Source organism: Brassica napus, unplaced genomic scaffold (assembly GCF_020379485.1).
Source record: "Brassica napus cultivar Da-Ae unplaced genomic scaffold, Da-Ae ScsIHWf_1829;HRSCAF=2465, whole genome shotgun sequence".
Classification (NCBI taxonomy): Eukaryota; Viridiplantae; Streptophyta; class Magnoliopsida; order Brassicales; family Brassicaceae; genus Brassica; species Brassica napus.
The window spans coordinates 44,782-66,888 of NW_026015246.1; the positions used below are offsets into that span (position 1 = coordinate 44,782).

General features: G+C 33.6%; 4 protein-coding genes across 4 annotated transcripts; 3 read left to right on the plus strand and 1 right to left on the minus strand.

The window, feature by feature from the left end:
* The first annotated feature begins 7,857 nt into the window (after positions 1–7,857).
* LOC125599310 (serine/threonine-protein kinase EDR1-like) lies at positions 7,858–9,844 on the plus strand. The gene is made up of 10 exons (XM_048772712.1): positions 7,858–7,868; positions 7,939–8,056; positions 8,134–8,234; positions 8,321–8,399; positions 8,506–8,604; positions 8,730–8,798; positions 8,881–8,930; positions 9,027–9,108; positions 9,215–9,309; positions 9,464–9,844. Exons 1-10 carry the CDS (start codon positions 7,858–7,860, stop codon positions 9,567–9,569), a joined length of 810 nt encoding a protein of 269 aa, XP_048628669.1. The 3' UTR covers positions 9,570–9,844.
* Positions 9,845–11,725: 1,881 nt separating this feature from the next.
* On the plus strand, positions 11,726–16,806 carry LOC125599305 (serine/threonine-protein kinase PAK 3-like). The gene is made up of 13 exons (XM_048772705.1): positions 11,726–12,362; positions 12,615–13,065; positions 13,147–13,828; positions 13,945–13,985; positions 14,114–14,182; positions 14,443–14,543; positions 14,648–14,726; positions 14,871–14,969; positions 15,176–15,244; positions 15,339–15,388; positions 15,481–15,562; positions 15,929–16,023; positions 16,134–16,806. The coding sequence occupies exons 1-13, from the start codon at positions 11,959–11,961 to the stop codon at positions 16,261–16,263; spliced, it is 2,352 nt and encodes a 783-aa protein (XP_048628662.1). The 5' UTR covers positions 11,726–11,958; the 3' UTR covers positions 16,264–16,806.
* On the minus strand, positions 16,793–17,958 carry LOC106352945 (huntingtin-interacting protein K). The gene is made up of 4 exons (XM_013792599.3): positions 17,695–17,958; positions 17,538–17,593; positions 17,184–17,250; positions 16,793–17,080 (listed from the first exon to the last, which is right to left on the minus strand). The coding sequence occupies exons 1-4, from the start codon at positions 17,824–17,826 to the stop codon at positions 16,988–16,990; spliced, it is 348 nt and encodes a 115-aa protein (XP_013648053.1). The 5' UTR covers positions 17,827–17,958; the 3' UTR covers positions 16,793–16,987.
* On the plus strand, positions 17,940–20,754 carry BNAA01G32730D (protein SINE3). Its single transcript, XM_013792592.3, has 4 exons — positions 17,940–18,253; positions 18,341–18,460; positions 18,605–18,993; positions 20,527–20,754. Exons 1-3 carry the CDS (start codon positions 18,158–18,160, stop codon positions 18,959–18,961), a joined length of 573 nt encoding a protein of 190 aa, XP_013648046.1. The 5' UTR covers positions 17,940–18,157; the 3' UTR covers positions 18,962–18,993; positions 20,527–20,754.
* Positions 20,755–22,107: the final 1,353 nt, after the last annotated feature.

Sequence of the window (22,107 nt, forward strand, 5' to 3'; positions counted from 1 at the left end):
TCAAGAAAATAATATTTTATAGTGGTTATTCCATCGATTTAGGGAGTATTATGAAGTTTACTAAATTAATTGATAAAAACAATTGAACGATGCTCATTTACCATGAAAAAGAGTTTAGCATACATTAATACAAATGTAGAATATGGTAGAAATTTTAAAACAACACTAAAGATTATAGGCTTCAGTATATAAAGTATTTACCAAAACTCAATATTTTTGTAGGGGTTAGCCCATAGATTTTGAGAAAATTTCAAAAATATACAATATTGTTTTTAATGCCTAGTTGCATCCTGCACTAACATATGATGATGTTCAAAGAGGTTTGGAGCCTTTGTCGTCTCCGTTTATCAAGAAAATAATAATTTTATAGTGGTTATTCCATCGATTTAGGGAGTATTATGAAGTTTTACTAAATTATTGATAAAACAATTGAAAGATGCTCATTTACCATGAAAAGAGTTTAGCATACATTAATACAAATGTAGAATATGGTAGAAATTTAAAACAACACTAAAGATTATAGGCTTCAGTATATAAAGTATTTACCAAAACTCAATATTTTTGTAGGGGTTAGCCCATAGATTTTGAGAAAATTTCAAAAATATGACAATATTGTTTTAATGCCTAGTTGCATCCTGCACTAACATATGATGATGTTCAAAGAGGTTTGAGCCTTTGTCTCTCCGTTTATCAAGAAAATAATAATTTATAGTGGTTATTCCATCGATTTAGGGAGTATTATGAAGTTTTATTAAATTATTTGATAAAAACAATTGAAAGATGCTCATTTACCATGAAAAAGAGTTTAGCATACATTAATACAAATGTAGAATATGGTAGAAATTTTAAACAACACTAAAGATTATAGGCTTCAGTATATAAAGTATTTACCAAAAACTCAATATTTTTGTAGGGTTAGCCCATAGATTTTGAGAAATTTCAAAAATATGACAATATTGTTTTTAATGCCTAGTTGCATCCTGCACTAACATATGATGATGTTCAAAGAGGTTTGGAGCCTTGTGCTCTCCGTTTATCAAGAAAATAATAATTTATAGTGGTTATTCCATCGATTTAGGAGTATTATGAAGTTTACTAAATTAATTGATAAAAACAATTGAACGATGCTCATTTACCATGAAAAAGAGTTTAGCATACATTAATACAAATGTAGAATATGGTAGAAATTTTAAAACAACACTAAAGATTATAGGCTTCAGTATATAAAGTATTTACCAAAACTCAATATTTTTGTAGGGGTTAGCCCATAGATTTTGAGAAAATTTCAAAAAATATGACAATATTGTTTTAATGCCTAGTTGCATCCTGCACTAACATATGATGATGTTCAAAGAGGTTTGGAGCCTTTGCTCTCCGTTTATCAAGAAAATAATAATTTTATATTGGTTATTCCATCGATTTAGGGAGTATTATGAAGTTTTACTAAATTAATTGATAAAAACAATTGAACGATGCTCATTTACCATGAAAAAGAGTTTAGCATACATTAATACAAATGTAGAATATGGTAGAAATTTTAAAACAACACTAAAGATTATAGGCTTCAGTATATAAAGTATTTACCAAAAACTCAATATTTTTGTAGGGGTTAGCCCATATTTTGAGAAAATTTCAAAAAATATGACAATATTGTTTTAATGCCTAGTTGCATCCTGCACTAACATATGATGATGTTCAAAGAGGTTTGGAGCCTTTTCGTCTCTCCGTTTATCAAGAAAATAATAATTTATAGTGGTTATTCCATCGATTTAGGAGTATTATGAAGTTTTACTAAATTATTTGATAAAAACATTGAAAGATGCTCATTTACCATGAAAAAGAGTTTAGCATACATTAATACAAATGTAGAATATGGTAGAAATTTTAAAACAACACTAAAGATTATAGGCTTCAGTATATAAAGTATTTACCAAAACTCAATATTTTTGTAGGGTTAGCCCATAGATTTTGAGAAAATTTCAAAAATATGACAATATTGTTTTAATGCCTAGTTGCATCCTGCACTAACATATGATGATGTTCAAAGAGGTTTGGAGCCTTTGTGCTCTCCGTTTATCAAGAAAATAATAATTTTTATAGTGGTTATTCCATCGATTTAGGGAGTATTATGAAGTTTTACTAAATTAATTGATAAAACAATTGAAAGATGCTCATTTACCATGAAAAAGAGTTTAGCATACATTAATACAAATGTAGAATATGGTAGAAATTTTAAAACAACACTAAGATTATAGGCTTCAGTATATAAAGTATTTACCAAAAACTCAATATTTTTGTAGGGGTTAGCCCATAGATTTTGAGAAAATTTCAAAAATATGACAATATTGTTTTAATGCCTAGTTGCATCCTGCACTAACATATGATGATGTTCAAAGAGGTTTGGAGCCTTTGTCGTCTCCGTTTATCAAGAAAATAATAATTTTATAGTGGTTATTCCATCGATTTAGGGAGTATTATGAAGTTTTACTAAATTAATTGATAAAAACAATTGAAAGATGCTCATTTACCATGAAAAAGAGTTTAGCATACATTAATACAAATGTAGAATATGGTAGAAATTTTAAAACAACACTAAAGATTATAGGCTTCAGTATATAAGTATTTACCAAAAACTCAATATTTTTGTAGGGGTTAGCCCATAGATTTTGAGAAATTTCAAAAAATATGACAATATTGTTTTAATGCCTAGTTGCATCCTGCACTAACATATGATGATGTTCAAAGAGGTTTGGAGCCTTTGTCGTCTCCGTTATCAAGAAAATAATAATTATAGTGGTTATTCCATCGATTTAGGGAGTATTATGAAGTTTTACTAAATAATTGATAAAACAATTGAAGATGCTCATTTACCATGAAAAAGAGTTTAGCATACATTAATACAAATGTAGAATATGGTAGAAATTTTAAAACAACACTAAAGATTATAGGCTTCAGTATATAAAGTATTTACCAAAACTCAATATTTTTGTAGGGGTTAGCCCATAGATTTTGAGAAAATTCAAAAATATGACAATATTGTTTTAATGCCTAGTTGCATCCTGCACTAACATATGATGATGTTCAAAGAGGTTTGGAGCCTTTGTGCTCTCCGTTTATCAAGAAATAATAATTTTATAGTGGTTATTCCCATCGATTTAGGGAGTATTATGAAGTTTTTATTAAATTAATTGATAAAACAATTGAACGATGCTCATTTACCATGAAAAAGAGTTTAGCATACATTAATACAAATGTAGAATATGGTAGAAATTTTAAAACAACACTAAAGATTATAGGCTTCAGTATATAAAGTATTTACCAAAACTCAATATTTTTGTAGGGGTTAGCCCATAGATTTTGAGAAATTTCAAAAAATATGACAATATTGTTTTAATGCCTAGTTGCATCCTGCACTAACATATGATGATGTTCAAAGAGGTTGGAGCCTTGTCGTCTCCGTTTATCAAGAAAATAATAATTTTATAGTGGTTATTCCATCGATTTAGGGAGTATTATGAAGTTTTACTAAATTAATTTGATAAAAACAATTGAAAGATGCTCATTTACCATGAAAAAGAGTTTAGCATACATTAATACAAATGTAGAATATGGTAGAAATTTTAAAACAACACTAAAGATTATAGGCTTCAGTATATAAAGTATTTACCAAAAACTCAATATTTTTGTAGGGGTTAGCCCATAGATTTTGAGAAAATTTCAAAAATATGACAATATTGTTTTAATGCCTAGTTGCATCCTGCACTAACATATGATGATGTTCAAAGAGGTTTGGAGCCTTTGTGCTCTCCGTTTATCAAGAAAATAATAATTTTATAGTGGTTATTCCATCGATTTAGGGAGTATTATGAAGTTTTACTAAATTTTGATAAAACAATTGAACGATGCTCATTTACCATGAAAAATTTAGCATACATTAATACAAATGTAGAATATGGTAGAAATTTTAAAACAACACTAAGATTATAGGCTTTAATATATAAATTATTTACCAAAAACTCAATATTTTTGTAGGGGTTAGCCCATAGATTTTGAGAAAATTTCAAAAAATTGATAATATTGTTTTATTGCCTAGTTGCATCCTGCACTAACATATGATGATGTTCAAGAGGTTTGGAGCCTTTGTCGTCTCCGTTTATCAAGAAAATAATAATTTTATAGTGGTTATTCCATCGATTTAGGAGTATTATGAAGTTTTACTAAATTAATTTGATAAAACAATTGAACGATGCTCATTTACCATGAAAAAGAGTTTAGCATACATAATACAAATGTAGAATATGGTAGAAATTTTAAAACAACACTAAAGATTATAGGCTTCAGTATATAAAGTATTTACCAAAACTCAATATTTTTGTAGGGGTTAGCCCATAGATTTTGAGAAATTTCAAAAAATGACAATATTGTTTTAATGCCTAGTTGCATCCTGCACTAACATATGATGATGTTCAAAGAGGTTTGGAGCCTTTGTCGTCTCCGTTTATCAAGAAAATAATAATTTTATAGTGGTTATTCCATCGATTTAGGAGTATTATGAAGTTTTACTAATTATTTGATAAAAACAATTGAACGATGCTCATTTACCATGAAAAAGAGTTTAGCATACATTAATACAAATGTAGAATATGGTAGAATTTTAAAACAACACTAAAGATTAGGCTTCAGTATATAAAGTATTTACCAAAAACTCAATATTTTTGTAGGGGTTAGCCCATAGATTTTGAGAAATTTCAAAAAATGACAATATTGTTTTAATGCCTAGTTGCATCCTGCACTAACATATGATGATGTTCAAAGAGGTTTGGAGCCTTTGTCGTCTCCGTTTATCAAGAAAATAATAATTTTATAGTGGTTATTCCATCGATTTAGGGAGTATTATGATTTTATTAAATTATTGATAAAAACAATTGAACGATGCTCATTTACCATGAAAAGAGTTTAGCATACATTAATACAATGTAGAATATGGTAGAAATTTTAAAACAACACTAAGATTATAGGCTTCAGTATATAAAGTATTTACCAAAAACTCAATATTTTTGTAGGGGTAGCCCATAGATTTTGAGAAAATTTCAAAAAATATGACAATATTGTTTTAATGCCTAGTTGCATCCTGCACTAACATATGATGATGTTCAAAGAGTTTGGAGCCTTGGTGCTCTCCGTTTATCAAGAAAATAATAATTTTAATAGTGTTATTCCATCGATTTAGGAGTATTATGAAGTTTTACTAAATTAATTGATAAAAACAATTGAACGATGCTCATTTACCATGAAAAGAGTTTAGCATACATTAATACAAATGTAGAATATGGTAGAAATTTTAAAACAACACTAAAGATTATAGGCTTCAGTATATAAAGTATTTACCAAAACTCAATATTTTGTAGGGGTAGCCCATAGATTTTGAGAAAATTCAAAAAATATGACAATATTGTTTTAATGCCTAGTTGCATCCTGCACTAACATATGATGATGTTCAAAGAGGTTTGGAGCCTTTGTCTCTCCGTTTATCAAGAAAAATAATTTTTAGTGTTTATTCCATCGATTTAGGGAGTATTATGAAGTTTTACTAAATTATTGATAAAACAATTGAAGATGCTCATTTACCATGAAAAAAGTTTAGCATACATTAATACAAATGTAGAATATGGTAGAAATTTTAAAACAACACTAAAGATTATAGGCTTCAGTATATAAAGTATTTACCAAAAACTCAATATTTTTGTAGGGGTTAGCCCATAGATTTTGAGAAAATTTCAAAAAATATGACAATATTGTTTTAATGCCTAGTTGCATCCTGCACTAACATATGATGATGTTCAAAGAGGTTTGGAGCCTTTGTCTTCTCCGTTTATCAAGAAAATAATAATTTATAGTGGTTATTCCATCGATTTAGGGAGTATTATGAAGTTTTATTAAATTATTTGATAAAAACAATTGAAAGATGCTCATTTACCATGAAAAAGAGTTTAGCATACATTAATACAAATGTAGAATATGGTAGAAATTTTAAAACACACTAAGATTATAGGCTTCAGTATATAAAGTATTTAAAAAACTCAATATTTTTGTAGGGGTTAGCCATAGATTTTGAGAAAATTTCAAAAAAATGACAATATTGTTTTAATGCCTAGTTGCATCCTGCACTAACATATGATGATGTTCAAAGAGGTTTGGAGCCTTTGTCTCTCCGTTTATCAAGAAAATAATAATTTTATAGTGGTTATTTCCATCGATTTAGGGAGTATTATGAAGTTTTAATTAAATTAATTGATAAAACAATTGAAGATGCTCATTTACCATGAAAAAGAGTTTAGCATACATTAATACAAATGTAGAATATGGTATAAATTTAAAACAACACTAAGATTATAGGCTTCAGTATATAAAGTATTTACCAAAACTCAATATTTTTGTAGGGGTTAGCCCATAGATTTTGAGAAAATTTCAAAAAATATGACAATATTGTTTTAATGCCTAGTTGCATCCTGCACTAACATATGATGATGTTCAAAGAGGTTTGGAGCCTTTGCTCTCCGTTTATCAAGAAAATAATAATTTTATATTGGGTATTCCATCGATTTAGGGAGTATTATGAAGTTTTACTAAATTAATTGATAAAAACATTGAACGATGCTCATTTACCATGAAAAAGAGTTTAGCATACATTAATACAAATGTAGAATATGGTAGAAATTTTAAAAACACTAAAGATTATAGCTTCAGTATATAAAGTATTTACCAAAACTCAATATTTTTGTAGGGTTAGCCCATAGATTTTGAGAAAATTTCAAAAAATATGACAATATTGTTTTAATGCCTAGTTGCATCCTGCACTAACATATGATGATGTTCAAAGAGTTTGGAGCCTTTGTCTCTCCGTTTATCAAGAAATAATAATTTTATAGTGGTTATTCCATCGATTTAGGGAGTATTATGAAGTTTTACTAAATTAATTGATAAAAACAATTGAACGATGCTCATTTACCATGAAAAAGAGTTTAGCATACATTAATACAATGTAGAATATGGTAAAATTTTAAAACAACACTAAGATTATAGGCTTCAGTATATAAAGTATTTACCAAAAACTCAATATTTTTGTAGGGGTTAGCCCATAGATTTTTAGAAAATTTCAAAAAATTGACAATATTGTTTTAATGCCTAGTTGCATCCTGCACTAACATATGATGATGTTCAAAGAGGTTTGGAGCCTTTGTCGTCTCCGTTTATCAAGAAATAAAATTTTATAGTGGTTATTCCATCGATTTAGGGAGTATTATGAAGTTTTACTAAATTATTTGATAAAAACATTGAAGATGCTCATTTACCATGAAAAAGAGTTTAGCATACATTAATACAAATGTAGAATATGGTAGAAATTTTAAAACAACACTAAAGATTATAGGCTTCAGTAATAAAGTATTTACCAAAACTCAATATTTTTGTAGGGGTAGCCCATAGATTTTGAGAAAATTTCAAAAAATTGACAATATTGTTTTAATGCCTAGTTGCATCCTGCACTAACATATGATGATGTTCAAAGAGGTTTGGAGCCTTTGTGTCTCTCCGTTTATCAAGAAAATAATAATTTTATAGTGGTTATTCCATCGATTTAGGAGTATTATGAAGTTTTATTAAATTATTTGATAAAACAATTGAAAGATGCTCATTTACCATGAAAAATAGTTTAGCATACATTAATACAAATGTAGAATATGGTAGAAATTTTAAAACAACACTAAAGATTATAGGCTTCAGTATATAAAGTATTTACCAAAAACTCAATATTTTTGTATGGGTTTAGCCCATAGATTTTGAGAAAATTTCAAAAATATGACAATATTGTTTGTATCCTAATGTTTCTGTTTCACTAACTAGAATATGCATTTGTTGATACTGAACAACACTTGCAAGTTCAGAGATCTTTCTTAAATTCTTATTAAGTTTGCTAATTTCACTGCAGGATGTAGCTGTAAAAATGTTCTCCAAACAAGAATATTCAGAAGAGGTCATGCAATCTTTTAGGCAAGCGGTATTGTTTTTTCATTTCAGTAGAACCAACATTTAAAAATTCTAAATTGTTAATATTAGTGTTTCTTGTACGTGAAGGTATCGTTGATGAAAAGACTTAGACATCCTAATGTCCTGCTGTTTATGGGAGCTGTGACTTCACCTCAGCGTCTCTGTATAGTGTCTGAGTTCCTTCCACGGTTCGGGCTCATCTCTCTTTGTTACTACTCTTACTTTCTTTTTGCTCTCGGGTCTTCAAAGCCACATAGCTCTTATCAATTTGCAGTGGAAGTCTCTTTCGTCTACTACAGAGGGGCACATCCCAACTGGATTGGAGGCGGCGTATTCGTATGGCATTGGACATTGTGAGAATTAATCCATTTATATGATCATTGACAAAATTGCATGTAGTCATCTTTGTCTTGTGATCCTTATTTTCCACTTTATTTGACTCAAGTCACCGTGACACAGGCTTGCGGTATGAATTATCTTCACAGTTGTAGTCCACCTATCATCCATCGTGATCTGAAGTCGTCAAATCTTCTGGTAGATAGGAACTGCACCGTTAAGGTAACATATACCTTTCTAAAACGAAAATGAAGATTTAGATTAGTGAATGTACTTAAGAAAAACTGGGACTCCAAATATCCAAACTGAAACGAGTAACAACTTACAGTGACATCTGTAATAAATAGGTAGCTGACTTTGGTCTTTCACGTATCAAGCATGAGACATACCTAGCCACCAAGTCCGGAAGAGGAACGGTATAGTTAGTCTACATTCTTTAAGGTTTATAGTCAACCTCTCACAATGATCTTTGATGTACTTTATACACCTGTTATGCAGCCTCAATGGATGGCACCAGAAGTTCTTCGAAATGAGTCTGCTAATGAGAAGTATATTCTCGTGTTTTGATTGGTTAAAGTTCCCTTGATAATTATTTTTCAAGCATTTAATAAGTAACTATCTCTTCTTATGTATTGATGATACAGGTCTGATATCTACAGCTTTGGGGTAGTACTCTGGGAGCTAGCCACTGGGAAGATCCCATGGGAAACTCTCAACTCGATGCAGGTATCATTTTTTGTAGTTACAAGAATGTGTAAAAGATATAAATGAAATGTGTTACTATAGACAAATACAATTTATCCGAAGAGATGCTTGTTTGGAATATGTGAAGGTGATTGGAGCTGTGGGGTTCATGAACCAGAGGCTGGAAATTCCAAAGGACATTGATCCTCTTTGGATCTCATTAATGGAGAGCTGTTGGCACAGGTAAATTAAAATATTACTACCTCATTATCCTCGCTAGAAGCATACATAATCTTTAATGATCCCTCTCATTGATTTAGATGTACATATTTCACAGCTAATGTTGACACTTAATTAATCTGTGTTTCTTCTATTTTTGGTTTATTCCGCACGGCAGCGATACAACGCTGAGACCTACATTCCAAGTACTGATGGAGAGACTAAGAGATCTGCAAAGGAAGTATACAATACAGTTCCAAGCTACTTGTGCCGTCTTTACCTGACAACGATATAGTTGCAAGCTAAAGCTAGTTCGGAAAACATCTGATGTTATAAAATAATTGTCATGGAGAAATAGTTTGTCCACTATATTCTTCTCTGAAGTTTTAATATAATCTGACCTTATATTCAACTAACACGTCTCAGTCTCAAATATTATAATTTAAACCAAAAAATTGCCACCAAATACAAATAAAAGGTGCCAAGACAACAGTTTACGTATCTGTAATCTAAATCTTGAATATGGATCATACTTCTTTTTGCAATAATCTTTTGTTTTCTAAAGAACACAATATCCATATACTAAACGAAAACAATGCCACCTTTATTCCAAGTTAGCATTTATTAATAAAGACCATGTGATATCAGCAAAACAAAAGAATATAAAGATATGTGGTTTCAATCTTAAAAGGTGAGTTAGTTACATTGCCGATATTTTGGCCGACATACATTACTCTTAGATAGAGATTGCAATATTAATATAGTTGAAGCGGCGACTTCACATTCAATAGTTTATATGTTTTTTTTTTTAATTCTTTGTATTTGATCCTCTTAAGTTTTAACTTTGAGAATTTTTTTTTTAATATGCTTATATTTTGTAGTTAGTTAATGTCTCTTCGTTAGATCAATGTCAACACAAACACGAGATTTGTATCCCTAGGTCATGATCATGGGTGTATATATCCACAAGTACTTACGTAAATATTGCAGTATTGATAAATTACATTCATGCATGCAAGGTAAAAAAGTGTATGGATTATTATAGGTAACATAAAATATAGAAGACTAAAAGAAGAAGAATGTGGAAGCTCATCTGCGCTCGTAGATTGCGAGTCTTGTACACATTGTATATCTCTCTTACGTATTATGATGATTCTTTGAGTGATTGTAATTTTTGTTCTCGTATGTCAAACCATCAAATTGTCGACTACCAATAAATTAGAACCGGCCAAATGCCAACCTCCTCTTTTTTCTTCACACTCTTTGTCTCTATGTTCATCAATTTTAAGTCAAACCTTTGTATTAAAATAAAATAATAAACCTTTTTATTGAGATAAGCTTCTTAATCATTGCTCAACTGGTTATATCAACATAGTTTTACCGCAATATAACATTGTTTTTCATTATTATGTCTGTAATTAATATTTGATTTTTTAAATAGGTAGTTTATCACAGTTTTTTTGTATTAATCAAATAAACTTTAACTGACTGCACTTGTTGTTCAACACTTTACCCTCTCTACAAAAAATCTAACCTGATTTCAACGTCAAAAGAAAATATTGATGTAAACACACAAACTTGAGTCTTTCAAATCAGGATTCCTGAAAATTAATATATATTAAGAGTAGAGGTTGATCCTAACTCAATAAAAGAAACTTTCTCAAGATTCTTTTACAAATAATTTTTTTCTTTATCATCTAAAGTTCACAGTTTCATATATATATAAAGATAATTTCATTGTGAATATAAAACAAAAATTATAATAATATATTCTTACTTATATAAAATATGTATACATGTAAATTATTAATTTATAATTTTAATGAAACTATATATTCACATAGAATTTTTTTAAAAAATATTATCTTTTAATTTTATCGATTTGTGTCAAATTTTGGACCGGCTAAATGTTGAATATTAATTTATAGGTTCTACTGTCGTTTTTTGGGTCAAATTTCCTTCCATATAGTTTGGAACAGAAATCTCACTTATAAGCATATGGAACAATTAATGGAAATAACATTATTTAATTTAAAATGAATCAACATTTTACAATCTAATTCAGTTTGATTCATTATACAATCTAATTCAGTTTTTTTCGTACAAGCAATCTAATCTAAAATATTTCAAATTAAATTAACCACACAATTAGATAAATATCTTTTAATAAAAGATAAAAAAATGTATTTTATTTTTTGGTTGGTTTTATTTTATTAGGATTTATGATTTATTATTAGAAGGTAGGTGGGAGTATGATTTAAGAATTAGAGTAATTTAGTGTCTTCTTATTAAATGTGTGCTATTTTGGTAATTTTTGTTCCTGAATGCTGCTTTATCAAAAATGGAAACTGAAAAATACAAAAAAAATAATAATAAAAAAAAAATGAAAAAGTGTACAAGGAGAAAAGCGAATCAAAAGAGAAGAAAAGATAAGCGAGGGGGAAAGAAAGCGTCCTCCATTATTGTTGACCATTTCTTCAATTCCATTTCTCTTCTTCTAGAGAGAGAGAGAGAGAAAACTTTCTCTATCTTTCTGCTTAGAGAGAGAGAGAGAGTCAATACATCCTCATCCATAGTCAAACCATTCCTTAAATCGATTCTCTAACTGCTCCTCTCCGATTCAACTCGAACGATCCCCGATTCAACTCGCTCAGCTCCAGATTCGATCGAACAATGGAGACTCCACCCGCGGAACAGCTGCTCAAGAAGATACTCGAGCTTGAGGAAAATCAGGAGCATCTGAAGCAGGAGATGTCGAGGCTCAAGGTCTCCACGGAGATTCGGCAGCGATCGCATTCGGTCTCTCCGCATCGTCCGCCGCGGAGAAACATCGGCGGCGACGGAGGTCCGTCCTGGAGGAAGAGCGGCGCCGCGTCGTTTCGCCACGCTTCGCCGTTGCGGAAGGACAGCCGTATCCAAGGTCCGATCAATCTGAGAGCTGGAGTAGGTGGAGGTCCCGGCGGCGGCGACGGCGGACCGTCGGCTGGGAAGTTCACTGATAAACAGTATTTGAATATCTTGCAGTCGATGGCGCAAGCTGTTCACGCTTTCGATCTAAACATGCGAATCATCTTCTGGTGAGTAGGTTCGATCTTGTGTGAAATTGATCGAGGATTGGTTTGGGATATTATCAGAGTTAACCGGGATTGTATAATTGGTTTAGTAATTAAACCGGTTCCTCTGTATATATATGTAAACAGAGTAACTGACTCTGTAACAGAATAACAGAATGTCTTCTTCGATTCCTCTAACAAATATAGAATGTTAAGTTAGATTCATGTATTGAAGGTGTCTGCATTGTTCATTTGGTGATTGTATGATTGTTTCAGGAATGCTATGGCGGAGAAGCTTTATGGCTACTCTGCAGCAGAAGCACTTGGGGAGAATCCGATTAACGTTATTGCGGATGATCGTGACGCTGCTTTCGCTATGAATATTGCTAGGCGTTGCGTCCGTGGAGAGAGCTGGACAGGGGAGTTTCCTGTGAAGAGTAAGTCAGGGGAGAGATTCTCAGCTGTGACTACGTGTTCTCCGTTTTATGATGATGACGGGACTCTTATAGGGATCATTTGTATCACGAGTAACACGGCGCCGTATCTGAACCCGAGGATCTCTTTGGCTAAGTTAAAGGCGGAAGAAGGTGAAACGAGCTTTGTAACTGCAAGGAATAGTTTTGCTTCTAAGCTTGGTTTGGACTCCAAAGAAGCTGTTATATCGAAACTTGGTCTTGACTCTGACCAGCCTATACAAACTGCTATAGCGTCAAAGATATCAAATTTGGTTAGTTTAATTGTTGGTTGCGTGTTACTCTCACCTTTTGTTTTTGCTGTTGCGTATTTTTGACTAGTGTTGAAATTGCAGGCGTCCAAGGTGAGCAACAAGGTAAGGTCGAAAATGCGAGCAGGTGAGAGTAGTAGTGCTACACTCTCCGAGGGTGGCAGTGGGGATAGTCATCATTCGGATCATGGTGGGGTCTTCGGTGCTACTCACTCTGACCACAGGGACGATGCAGCGTCAAGTGGTGCCAGCACGCCAAGAGGGGATTTTGTCCAGTCTCCTTTTGGTGTATTCACATGTAACGAAGAAAAGTTTCATTCGAAGCCCTTTAAAGATTCCAGTGATGAGAGCGATGAAAAGCCTGCGATCCATAAGGTTCTCACCTCAAAAGCTGAAGAATGGATGGTTAAGAAAGGTTTGTCATGGCCGTGGAAAGGGAATGAGCAGGAAGGTTCAAAAGGAAGGCCAACTCATTCTGTATGGCCTTGGGTACAAAATGGACAAGGGAAAGATAAGACTCGCCAGATTATCCCTTCCTCTGTTGTTAAGTCTGAAAGCCTTGCCTTTGAAAGTAATAAGCCGGCTACAAATAATGAGGGAGGTAGTATGTGGTCTTCCTCTTTAAATGCAACCAGCACAAGCAGCGCTAGTAGCTGTGGAAGTACCAGCAGCAGTGTGATGAACAAGATTGATGATGCGGATAGTGATGGTCTGGAATATGAAATTTTATGGGAGGATTTAACAATTGGAGAACAAATCGGACAAGGTGATCTATTCTCTTAAATAGATTTGCCACACATCATTCTTTGTATCTTCACATTTTTTTTTTTTTTTGCGATATTCTGCCTCCCTTATGCTAACATGCATTTTTCCATTTTACAGGTTCATGTGGAACCGTCTACCACGGTCTCTGGTTTGGATCTGTAAGTTTTTGGCTGCTCGTGATATTGTAGAATATGCATTTTTCATATATTTATACACGCTTCCCTGATAGCTTAAAAAATTGCAAGTTTAAAGTTTTGTCTTATTGAGAGCTGGTATGTTACCGCAGGATGTAGCTGTTAAAGTGTTTTCCAAGCAAGAATACTCAGAAGACGTTATACAATCTTTTAGACAGGAGGTATTGTTTTTAGTCCGTTGCCAATAATTATTGCTCTGAGTGTAGTTTTGACGAAAGATATTTGACATCTTTATTTGTTATTGGTAGAGGCAACATCTTACCTCTTTCATATCACATTACTAAGATTGATTCTTCAACTACACCAGTTTTCTGTACTAAAGCATGCTCACTTACAAACTGCATTGCATCGAATAATAGATCATTTCTGAAAACAGCTAAGTCGAAGTTTTCATTCTTTATATTGGTATTTTTGTGTGAAGGTATTGTTGATGAAAAGACTTAGACATCCTAACGTCCTGCTTTTTATGGGAGCTGTGACTTCACCTCCGCGCCTCTGTATAGTGTCCGAGTTCCTTCCACGGTCTGGTCTCATCTCTTTTAGTTACTGCTCTCACTTTTTGGCCTCTTCGGCCTTCAAGCATGTCTCTGAACCATGCTCCTAATGATTCAAATTACTATTTGCAGTGGAAGTCTCTTTCGCCTACTACAGAGGAATGCATCAAAACTGGATTGGAGGCGGCGTATCCATATGGCTTTGGACATTGTGAGTATAGTTATACATTGGATTGACGTGTAAAATTTTTCATTTTTATGATCATTGACGATTGGACGTAGACAATTTTCTGAGGATGCTCTATTTGATATTGTTTGTTATTTGTTTTGTGATCCTTCTTTTCTCTTTACACAGGCTCGCGGTATGAATTATCTTCACCATTGTAGTCCACCCATCGTCCATCGTGATCTGAAGTCGTCAAATCTGCTGGTAGACAAGAACTGGACCGTTAAAGTAAGATATTCATCTTAAAATACCTTTGTTTTCCCGTAATTCAGATGGATAATAACTTTCTATCTTCATAAAAATTATATCGCGTTCCAAAACGAAGCATTAGATAAACAATACGTTTTATGTGAATGAATGAACTGGTAAAGTGAGACTCAGACCTGCAAAAAGGAACTAGAAACAACGTCAACTTACAGTGACATCTTTAACAGGTAGCTGACTTTGGTCTTTCGCGTATCAAGCATGAGACATACCTAACCACCAAGTCCGGGAAGGGAACGGTACTTAACCCTAGGCTCCTTTTCGATTTGAATTCTGACTTTATAAGCCAACTTCTCACTGTGATTTTTGATTGCCTTTTTACATGTTCTGCAGCCTCAATGGATGGCACCAGAAGTTCTTCGAAATGAGTCTGCTGATGAGAAGTATATTCTCGTGTTCTGTTTGGTTACATTCCTTTGCGTAATTGTTCTGTAGCCTTCAATGCTAACTAGCTATTCTTAAATCATTGATACAGGTCTGACATTTACAGCTTTGGAGTAGTTCTCTGGGAGCTTGCCACCGAGAAGATCCCATGGGAAACTCTCAACGCTATGCAGGTATCATTTTATTTAGATAGAAGAAAGCGTCTCTACTTGCCAACTGGTCCTAAAAATCTCAAACTTGAGAAAATTTTATTTAGAAACTAGATTTTCTGTGATATCATTTAAGCTAAAAATAAGAAAAATTGTATCTACAAAATAAGTTGTTTAATAATTCACGTTAACTCTATAAGAACCATAAAAATCATTGTACATGGTGTAATGTGTAAAGATACGAGTGAAAATGTGTTATAAATCTAGTCAAATTTATATGGATATTATTTTGCAACATCTCTACAAATTTGATGTCATGCTCCAATTGCTGCACTTCGGTACACATACACAGACCAAATGTGAAGAGATACTTATTTGAAAAATGTGCAGGTGATTGGAGCTGTCGGGTTCATGAACCAGAGGCTGGAAATTCCAAAGGACATTGATCCCTTGTGGATCGCATTAATGGAGAGCTGTTGGCACAGGTAAAAGTTTCACATACTGAACACCACTAAATCCTTACTAGAGGAATATAGCCTTTAATGGTACGGTGACATTTATTTATGCTTCTCTTTTGGTTTGTCCAACACTGTAGCGATACAAAGCTGAGACCAACATTCCAAGAACTGATGGATAAGCTAAGAGAGATGCAAAGAAAGTCTACAATACAGCTCCAAGCTAGTCGTGCTGCTTTACGTGACAACTCCCCCCTCAAGGACAACTAAAGTGAACAGAAGTTGACTCTTTTGTTCCTGAAGGCGCCATTTTAAGACAGGAAGATGTTCATGAAAACAAAGGAAGGTAGAGAATTTGATCTGTTTTTGAGCAGTAAAAAATGGGTGGGTTTAATTACAACGCGGACGAGACTGGTGAGCTGAGGCAGCCACTGGAATTGTGGGTCTGGTTCTAAAAGCAGGAAGTGATATGTTTGTGTCATTACACAACTTGCCAAAAAGAAACGTATTGGCTCAGGTTGGTTAATTAATTGTGGTGATTGGTTTTTGATATCTTTCTATCGAAGAGGCTTAAAGGAAGTGCGTGAAAGGGATTTGATGTGAAAGTTGATTGCAAAAATGTCACGTGCTTTGTATATGCACTCTCGTTGGGTAGGTGTGCAAGAGTGTCTACTTGCATATATCATTATTACTATATTTAGCGATCAACCGTGGTTGAACCATTTGATGGTTTGTACAGATGAATTGTGAGTGTGAATATTGCGACATCATTGGGGATTTTTCTAGCAATTATCAGAAATAACGGAATATTTTGTTTTGCTTTGCAAGTGCCTCTGTTACTATAATATCCCATAGTTTAGTACAGTTCCAAGACCAGCCCGATTTAAATTGATAAGAAGACTAAAACTTCGAACTTGAGTTAAATATTTGGATACTTGTTCTCAAACCTCACACACAAAAGAAACTGCAAGTAGTAAAAGCTGGAAAAGGCCATTCATAGAGGATATCGTGAAAGCAATTCCCTGGTCGCAGCAACGGCATCGCCTTTGTGCTCCCTTAAAGTTCTCTCCACCACATTCTTCTCTAGCTGCTCGTTTATAATGTTGACAAAACTTCAAACTTTTAGGGGACGGCCACAAGAACAACGAATGTTTCAGCTAGTGATGAAAAAAAAAAGGAAGAAGCTAAACCTCGAGTTCGTTAACAATGAGCTCAACATCTGCGGCATTGATCTTAACAGAAGCCAGTTCCTTTTCCCTGCATATAAAGTTTCACCAACTTGTCAAAATCTCAATCAAATACATAAGACGCAAAAGATGATATTTGACAAATCTAGTCATCCTATCTTCACACACACATCTTAAACAAAAAATCAACTCGTAAATGACATCGTACTAATTAATATCTGGCGCCAACACTATATCTAGATGTGAGTCACGTGAAGAATTAAAGCGATACTATGACATTCATTCTTCTGGTCACACGTGTACCAACAGCAAATTACATAGACATTGTACATACAGTCTATATCTCTTAGCATTTACCTCAATCTCTTAGCATTCAGATCAGCCTCCCTAGAAGCAGCAATCGAAGCCATAGCCTGAAACACGAACATTAGCCTTGTCAGCTCAATCAATTCTTTACTAAGTGAGCTAAAGATTTTAGACTAGTCGGGGGATAATGGTGAAAAGAGTAACAAACCGATTGAACACGATTAGAATCGAGCTGGCGATCCTCGACGCGATCGGTAAGCTTGTCTAAAGCTTTGCTTTGTTGCTGTAAGTCCTTTGAATCGACCATTATCTCCGCTCCAGCTTCTTCTCCTCCCTCCATTGCTTCTACCTCTTCTCTTGAGTTTCTCTGAGTGAAGTCTCCGGCTATAGAGAGGAGGTGTTCAAGGTTCGATAGTGTTCTAGCTTCAGTTTTAGCAACCCTAAAGGTTAAACAGTGCCAAAACCGAACCGGACTCCGATTCCACTACTAAACCATCGGTTTAATATGTCGATCTCTTGGGCTGGGCCTTAATTAAATACTTTTGGGCTATTAAGCCCATTAAGATAGCGTACTACTTCTACAAATATCTTCCGCTCAAAATTTTCACAGTTGCGAAAAGTAAACTAACAAACTCCCAAATTTAAAAACCGCTCTGGAGAGAGAGAGAGAGATGAAGGAAATTCAAATTCCCAGGAAAAACTTTGCGCGCTCATCTGATCCCGCAACGAAGAGACTCATCAAGGATCCTGAGACGAAGAATCGCAAGGTAATTTCAACGTAATCAATCCTTCAATCTCCATTTCGTTTCTTCATCTTCTTCCTCCGCTGTAACTTCCTTCTATATGTACTGAAGGTTGCGGAGAAGAGACAGAGCGCGACCTTCTCCGACGCGTCAGTGGAAATCACGAAGGATCCATCGGATTCTACTCCGATCTCTCAGGTTTCCGTCGCGATCTCCGATTCCGAAGCCGAGGTACGCTTCCTCTCGCGCTTTAGCTAAGTTTTCTGAGATTCTCAGATCCGTTACTGTTTGCGATTGAATCTGATTCGGTGTGTGTTTAGTAACGGATAAGAACAAATCCGAGCAGTTATTTGAATCTTACGTTGCGTATCTCAGAGTTTCGTGCAAGGATCGAGCATAGACCTGTTATCAACGCCGGAGATTTCTCTTCTGGTTGATGAATCTCCAGTTTCAACCGTTACTGATAAGGATTTTCACATCGACGCTGATCAGATTCAGTCGATCGTGGACTTGCCTGCTTCCGTGGAGTCCTTGCGCGCAGAGATCAGTGACCTGAAGAAACTGATCTCTTCAGCTGAGAATCATGAAGAACGTAACTGCCTCGATGGAGTTGTTACTCGCAAATTCCGCATTGTGCTTTTGGCTTTTATCCTTTGGGTTGTTTTGGCTGCGATTGTGGTCTCCGTCAGGTCAGGAGAAAGAATTGCTTACTATGGACCACTTCCAACTTGAAGGATTCAAATCACTTTACATGAATGTAAAAGGTAACTCACTTTACCAATGTTGCATCTTGACTTGCTTTCATAATCTACGCCGTGTCATTTCAAGTTATCTATCTTGAGTTGGTTTGTAGTATCTCTAGAACTTCATCACTATAACATATTTCAAACAAAGGATAGAACAATTCTAAATTCTCTTTTTTTTTATTCTTTTTTGAATCGTTGAGCCACACATTCTCTAGCAAAAGTAATACAGATATCTCAATGAAGTCTTAGACATTCAAACTTCCTAGGCCTTATGATAGGGAGTTAAACCTTAAGCACATGCTGGGCCCAAACCAAGTGATCTCTCAAGATCCATTGGTAGGTTGATGGTATAGTAAGCAGGCCTTATAAGCTGCTGGTTAGTTTCATTCCTAACCAATTAATGTGATCCCCTTACACTTTATTGGCACAAGTGATATGATATTTGATCTTGTAATCATTGTGACTCGTGTTGGCTAAAAGCATAGTCTTCTCTGCATCACATATCCAATACATAGGCTTTTGTAGCATTTATGTCTCTAGGTTCTAGTCTACTTTGATGCGCACCATTCTTAGCTCTGTTTCACCTTTCACGTGTTTGGCAGGCTTGTTTTCTGCTACTTCTCTCAAATTGATAAGTTTTAGATCTCACCCAAACATTTTGTATTCCATTATCATGCAAGCTGTTCCTTACTTTTTAAAGTATATTAGGCCAGACAAATCCAATGCAAAGTCCAGCCTGTGAAGCTTTTTGGGTAATTACTTGATTTGATCTTTTTCACTAATCTTTAGGATAAACTCTTGGAGGTATTAAGGGAAGGTTTCTTTTCCCTTATGGATGATGATACACAGTATTAGGATTTGGAAACTATTTATGTATTTTTTTTATTTATAAAGAAAAATGAATGACAGAATAATCCAGACTGTTTTTTTTACTGGAGACTAGTATTAGGCCACTAAACACCAGAAAAACAAAAAACTAATGTGCCATGTGTTAGAGAAAAGGAGCTCTTGTTGGTTTACTTTTGAAGTAAAGTTTCTGTGTAATTAAAGGAAAATCCAGGCTTAGTGATTTGAATTAGTGGGCACACCAATTATTGGAGAGGCATTACCTTTCTGTTTTGTCAATAAACATCGGTCTTATCCTTGTGTCTTGACATTGATTAGATCATGAATGACCATTTTTTTGTTATTACTGAATATATAACCAAGGGTTGGTATCATTTTCCCCCCATAACTATCGTAGCATTTGCATAGTTCATTCGTCTGACTGACTATTCTTTGGGAGAAACTAAGTCTTGTTTTGAAATTTGAGTTCCCATTAGGAGATATATTTGTTTTTCACATGTATCAATCAAAACCGGTAATTATATAACCCTTGTGCGTTGGAAAATTCAGCTTCCCAATTCACAAAAGTGAACGTTTCATTGGTTCTCATGTTCCTTTCACGTTTGCTCAGCGTTGTTGGTTCTACCGATGATAACAACTAAAGAGTTAGCTTCAAAATACTTATAGTCTAATCAAACAATAATTTTATTTGTGCTATTTAAACAGGACGTGGCTACTGAGAAACAAGGGACCAAAAACTCAGCTACTTATTTGGAAGCGAAGCATTAGCTGGAAAGGTTACATATGAAAAAATTCTTTAGGTAAGTAAGTATTATCGTATTATTCTCTGATGAAGTTTTTTGTTGATATTAAAATTACCAAAAACAAATATTACTGATTAACTATTGGCAATTATCCGTTATCTCATCAATTATCCATCTTATATCAGTTGCATTTCCTACGTACAATATATATAACAGAAACTAACATATATACATATATATTGTTCATCTTTGAAAAATTGTTTTCTCTTTAGTGTAACACTTCTCTAGATTTCCAATTCCTTTCACTTTTTATTTTATTTTTTACGTATTCATGTCTGGGAATCCTATGTATAATGGTATCATCCCCATACATGGTACAATTAATTCTTATAAAAAATATGGATAAACTTCATGTTTATTTTCAAAATTACAGTATTTATTAGGTGCATAGAACCATAGATCATAGACTTGTAGGGTTGTTCCTTTTCCAAATGTACTTTTCTACATAGGGATAAGAGCCACGTTTAATGGTTAGCCTCTTAATCCGTTCAATGTCGTTTGATTAGAATATTGCCACGACAATGAAATAAAGCTCATGAAAATTATACGAACCGCTAAAAATAACAGTTTTTGTTTTCAGTACTAAATTCATAAACGAGACTGGTCATGAGCCGATGAAGAAGATCATGTGTTGTGTATATAAATTTGGCTAGATTCTGAAGTATTGAAGGAATTGAAGTATCTTAAAACGAAAAGATATTCTTAAATTCGAAATAGATAAGTTTATATTAAAGCAAGTGGCCCTTTAGTGGATAACTGGAGTACTAATTTGTCATGTGCAATCATTGTAACTTATACCTTTCTAAGGTACAGAGAATATGCTGCATAACTTGTACAGAAATTAACCCTTAAGACCTAATAAAGTATGAATTCAATTTTCAACATCTTATCCAGCCTCACATATTACTCCAGAAAAATCTTAACAGATTAGTTTATGAAGTGGTTTTACTTTCATGTCTAACAGATAAACTAAGTTTTTTTTCTTAAAACTAGTTTTATAATGCTACTTTGAAGATGTTTATGGGTTATGGCATTACAAATGGAGAAGTTGAAAGGCTTCCTTTTCTGCAAGATATGTGGACCAAATGCCACCCAACAAACTCATTAGTCTTATAGTTATTTATTTTTATATGTATACAAAAAAAAAACATAAAATGGACGAGTCGATTCCAATGGTGTTTACAGGGAAAACAAAATCTGAAGAAAGAAAAAGCCTTAAAGAGAGGCAATTCCACTAACCCTACATAGCACATGCATTTTGTTTTGGTATTTTACTTTAGGTATAAAGTAGTATTTAAGTAAAACTTTTTAACATTTACGAAATCATTGCACTGAATACAAAATCCAAAGTTTGAGTCATTGGCCCCTCTCTTTTGTCTTGTCAGTCCATTAAACGACCACTGAAAGTCACAAATAGATTTCTCCAATAGTTGTATTACACGTCGTCATGCCATTTGAATCTCTACCTTCCTCCTCCAGTAAA

Coding starts and splice junctions, on each gene's coding strand:
- LOC125599310 (XM_048772712.1), top strand. Junction 8,605..8,729: donor ATAGGAACTGCACCGTTAAG/GTAACATATACC, acceptor TGTAATAAATAG/GTAGCTGACTTTGGTCTTTC. Junction 8,931..9,026: donor AATGAGTCTGCTAATGAGAA/GTATATTCTCGT, acceptor TTGATGATACAG/GTCTGATATCTACAGCTTTG.
- LOC125599305 (XM_048772705.1), top strand. CDS start 11,959: ATGGAGACTCCACCCGCGGAACAGCTGCTCAAGAAGATACTCGAGCTT. Junction 13,829..13,944: donor TGGAGAACAAATCGGACAAG/GTGATCTATTCT, acceptor TCCATTTTACAG/GTTCATGTGGAACCGTCTAC. Junction 15,563..15,928: donor AAACTCTCAACGCTATGCAG/GTATCATTTTAT, acceptor AAAAATGTGCAG/GTGATTGGAGCTGTCGGGTT.
- LOC106352945 (XM_013792599.3), bottom strand. CDS start 17,826: ATGGAGGGAGGAGAAGAAGCTGGAGCGGAGATAATGGTCGATTCAAAG. Junction 17,594..17,694: donor ATTCTAATCGTGTTCAATCG/GTTTGTTACTCT, acceptor TTCGTGTTTCAG/GCTATGGCTTCGATTGCTGC. Junction 17,081..17,183: donor TCATTGTTAACGAACTCGAG/GTTTAGCTTCTT, acceptor ATAAACGAGCAG/CTAGAGAAGAATGTGGTGGA.
- BNAA01G32730D (XM_013792592.3), top strand. CDS start 18,158: ATGAAGGAAATTCAAATTCCCAGGAAAAACTTTGCGCGCTCATCTGAT. Junction 18,254..18,340: donor CTGAGACGAAGAATCGCAAG/GTAATTTCAACG, acceptor TATGTACTGAAG/GTTGCGGAGAAGAGACAGAG. Junction 18,461..18,604: donor TCTCCGATTCCGAAGCCGAG/GTACGCTTCCTC, acceptor TGCGTATCTCAG/AGTTTCGTGCAAGGATCGAG.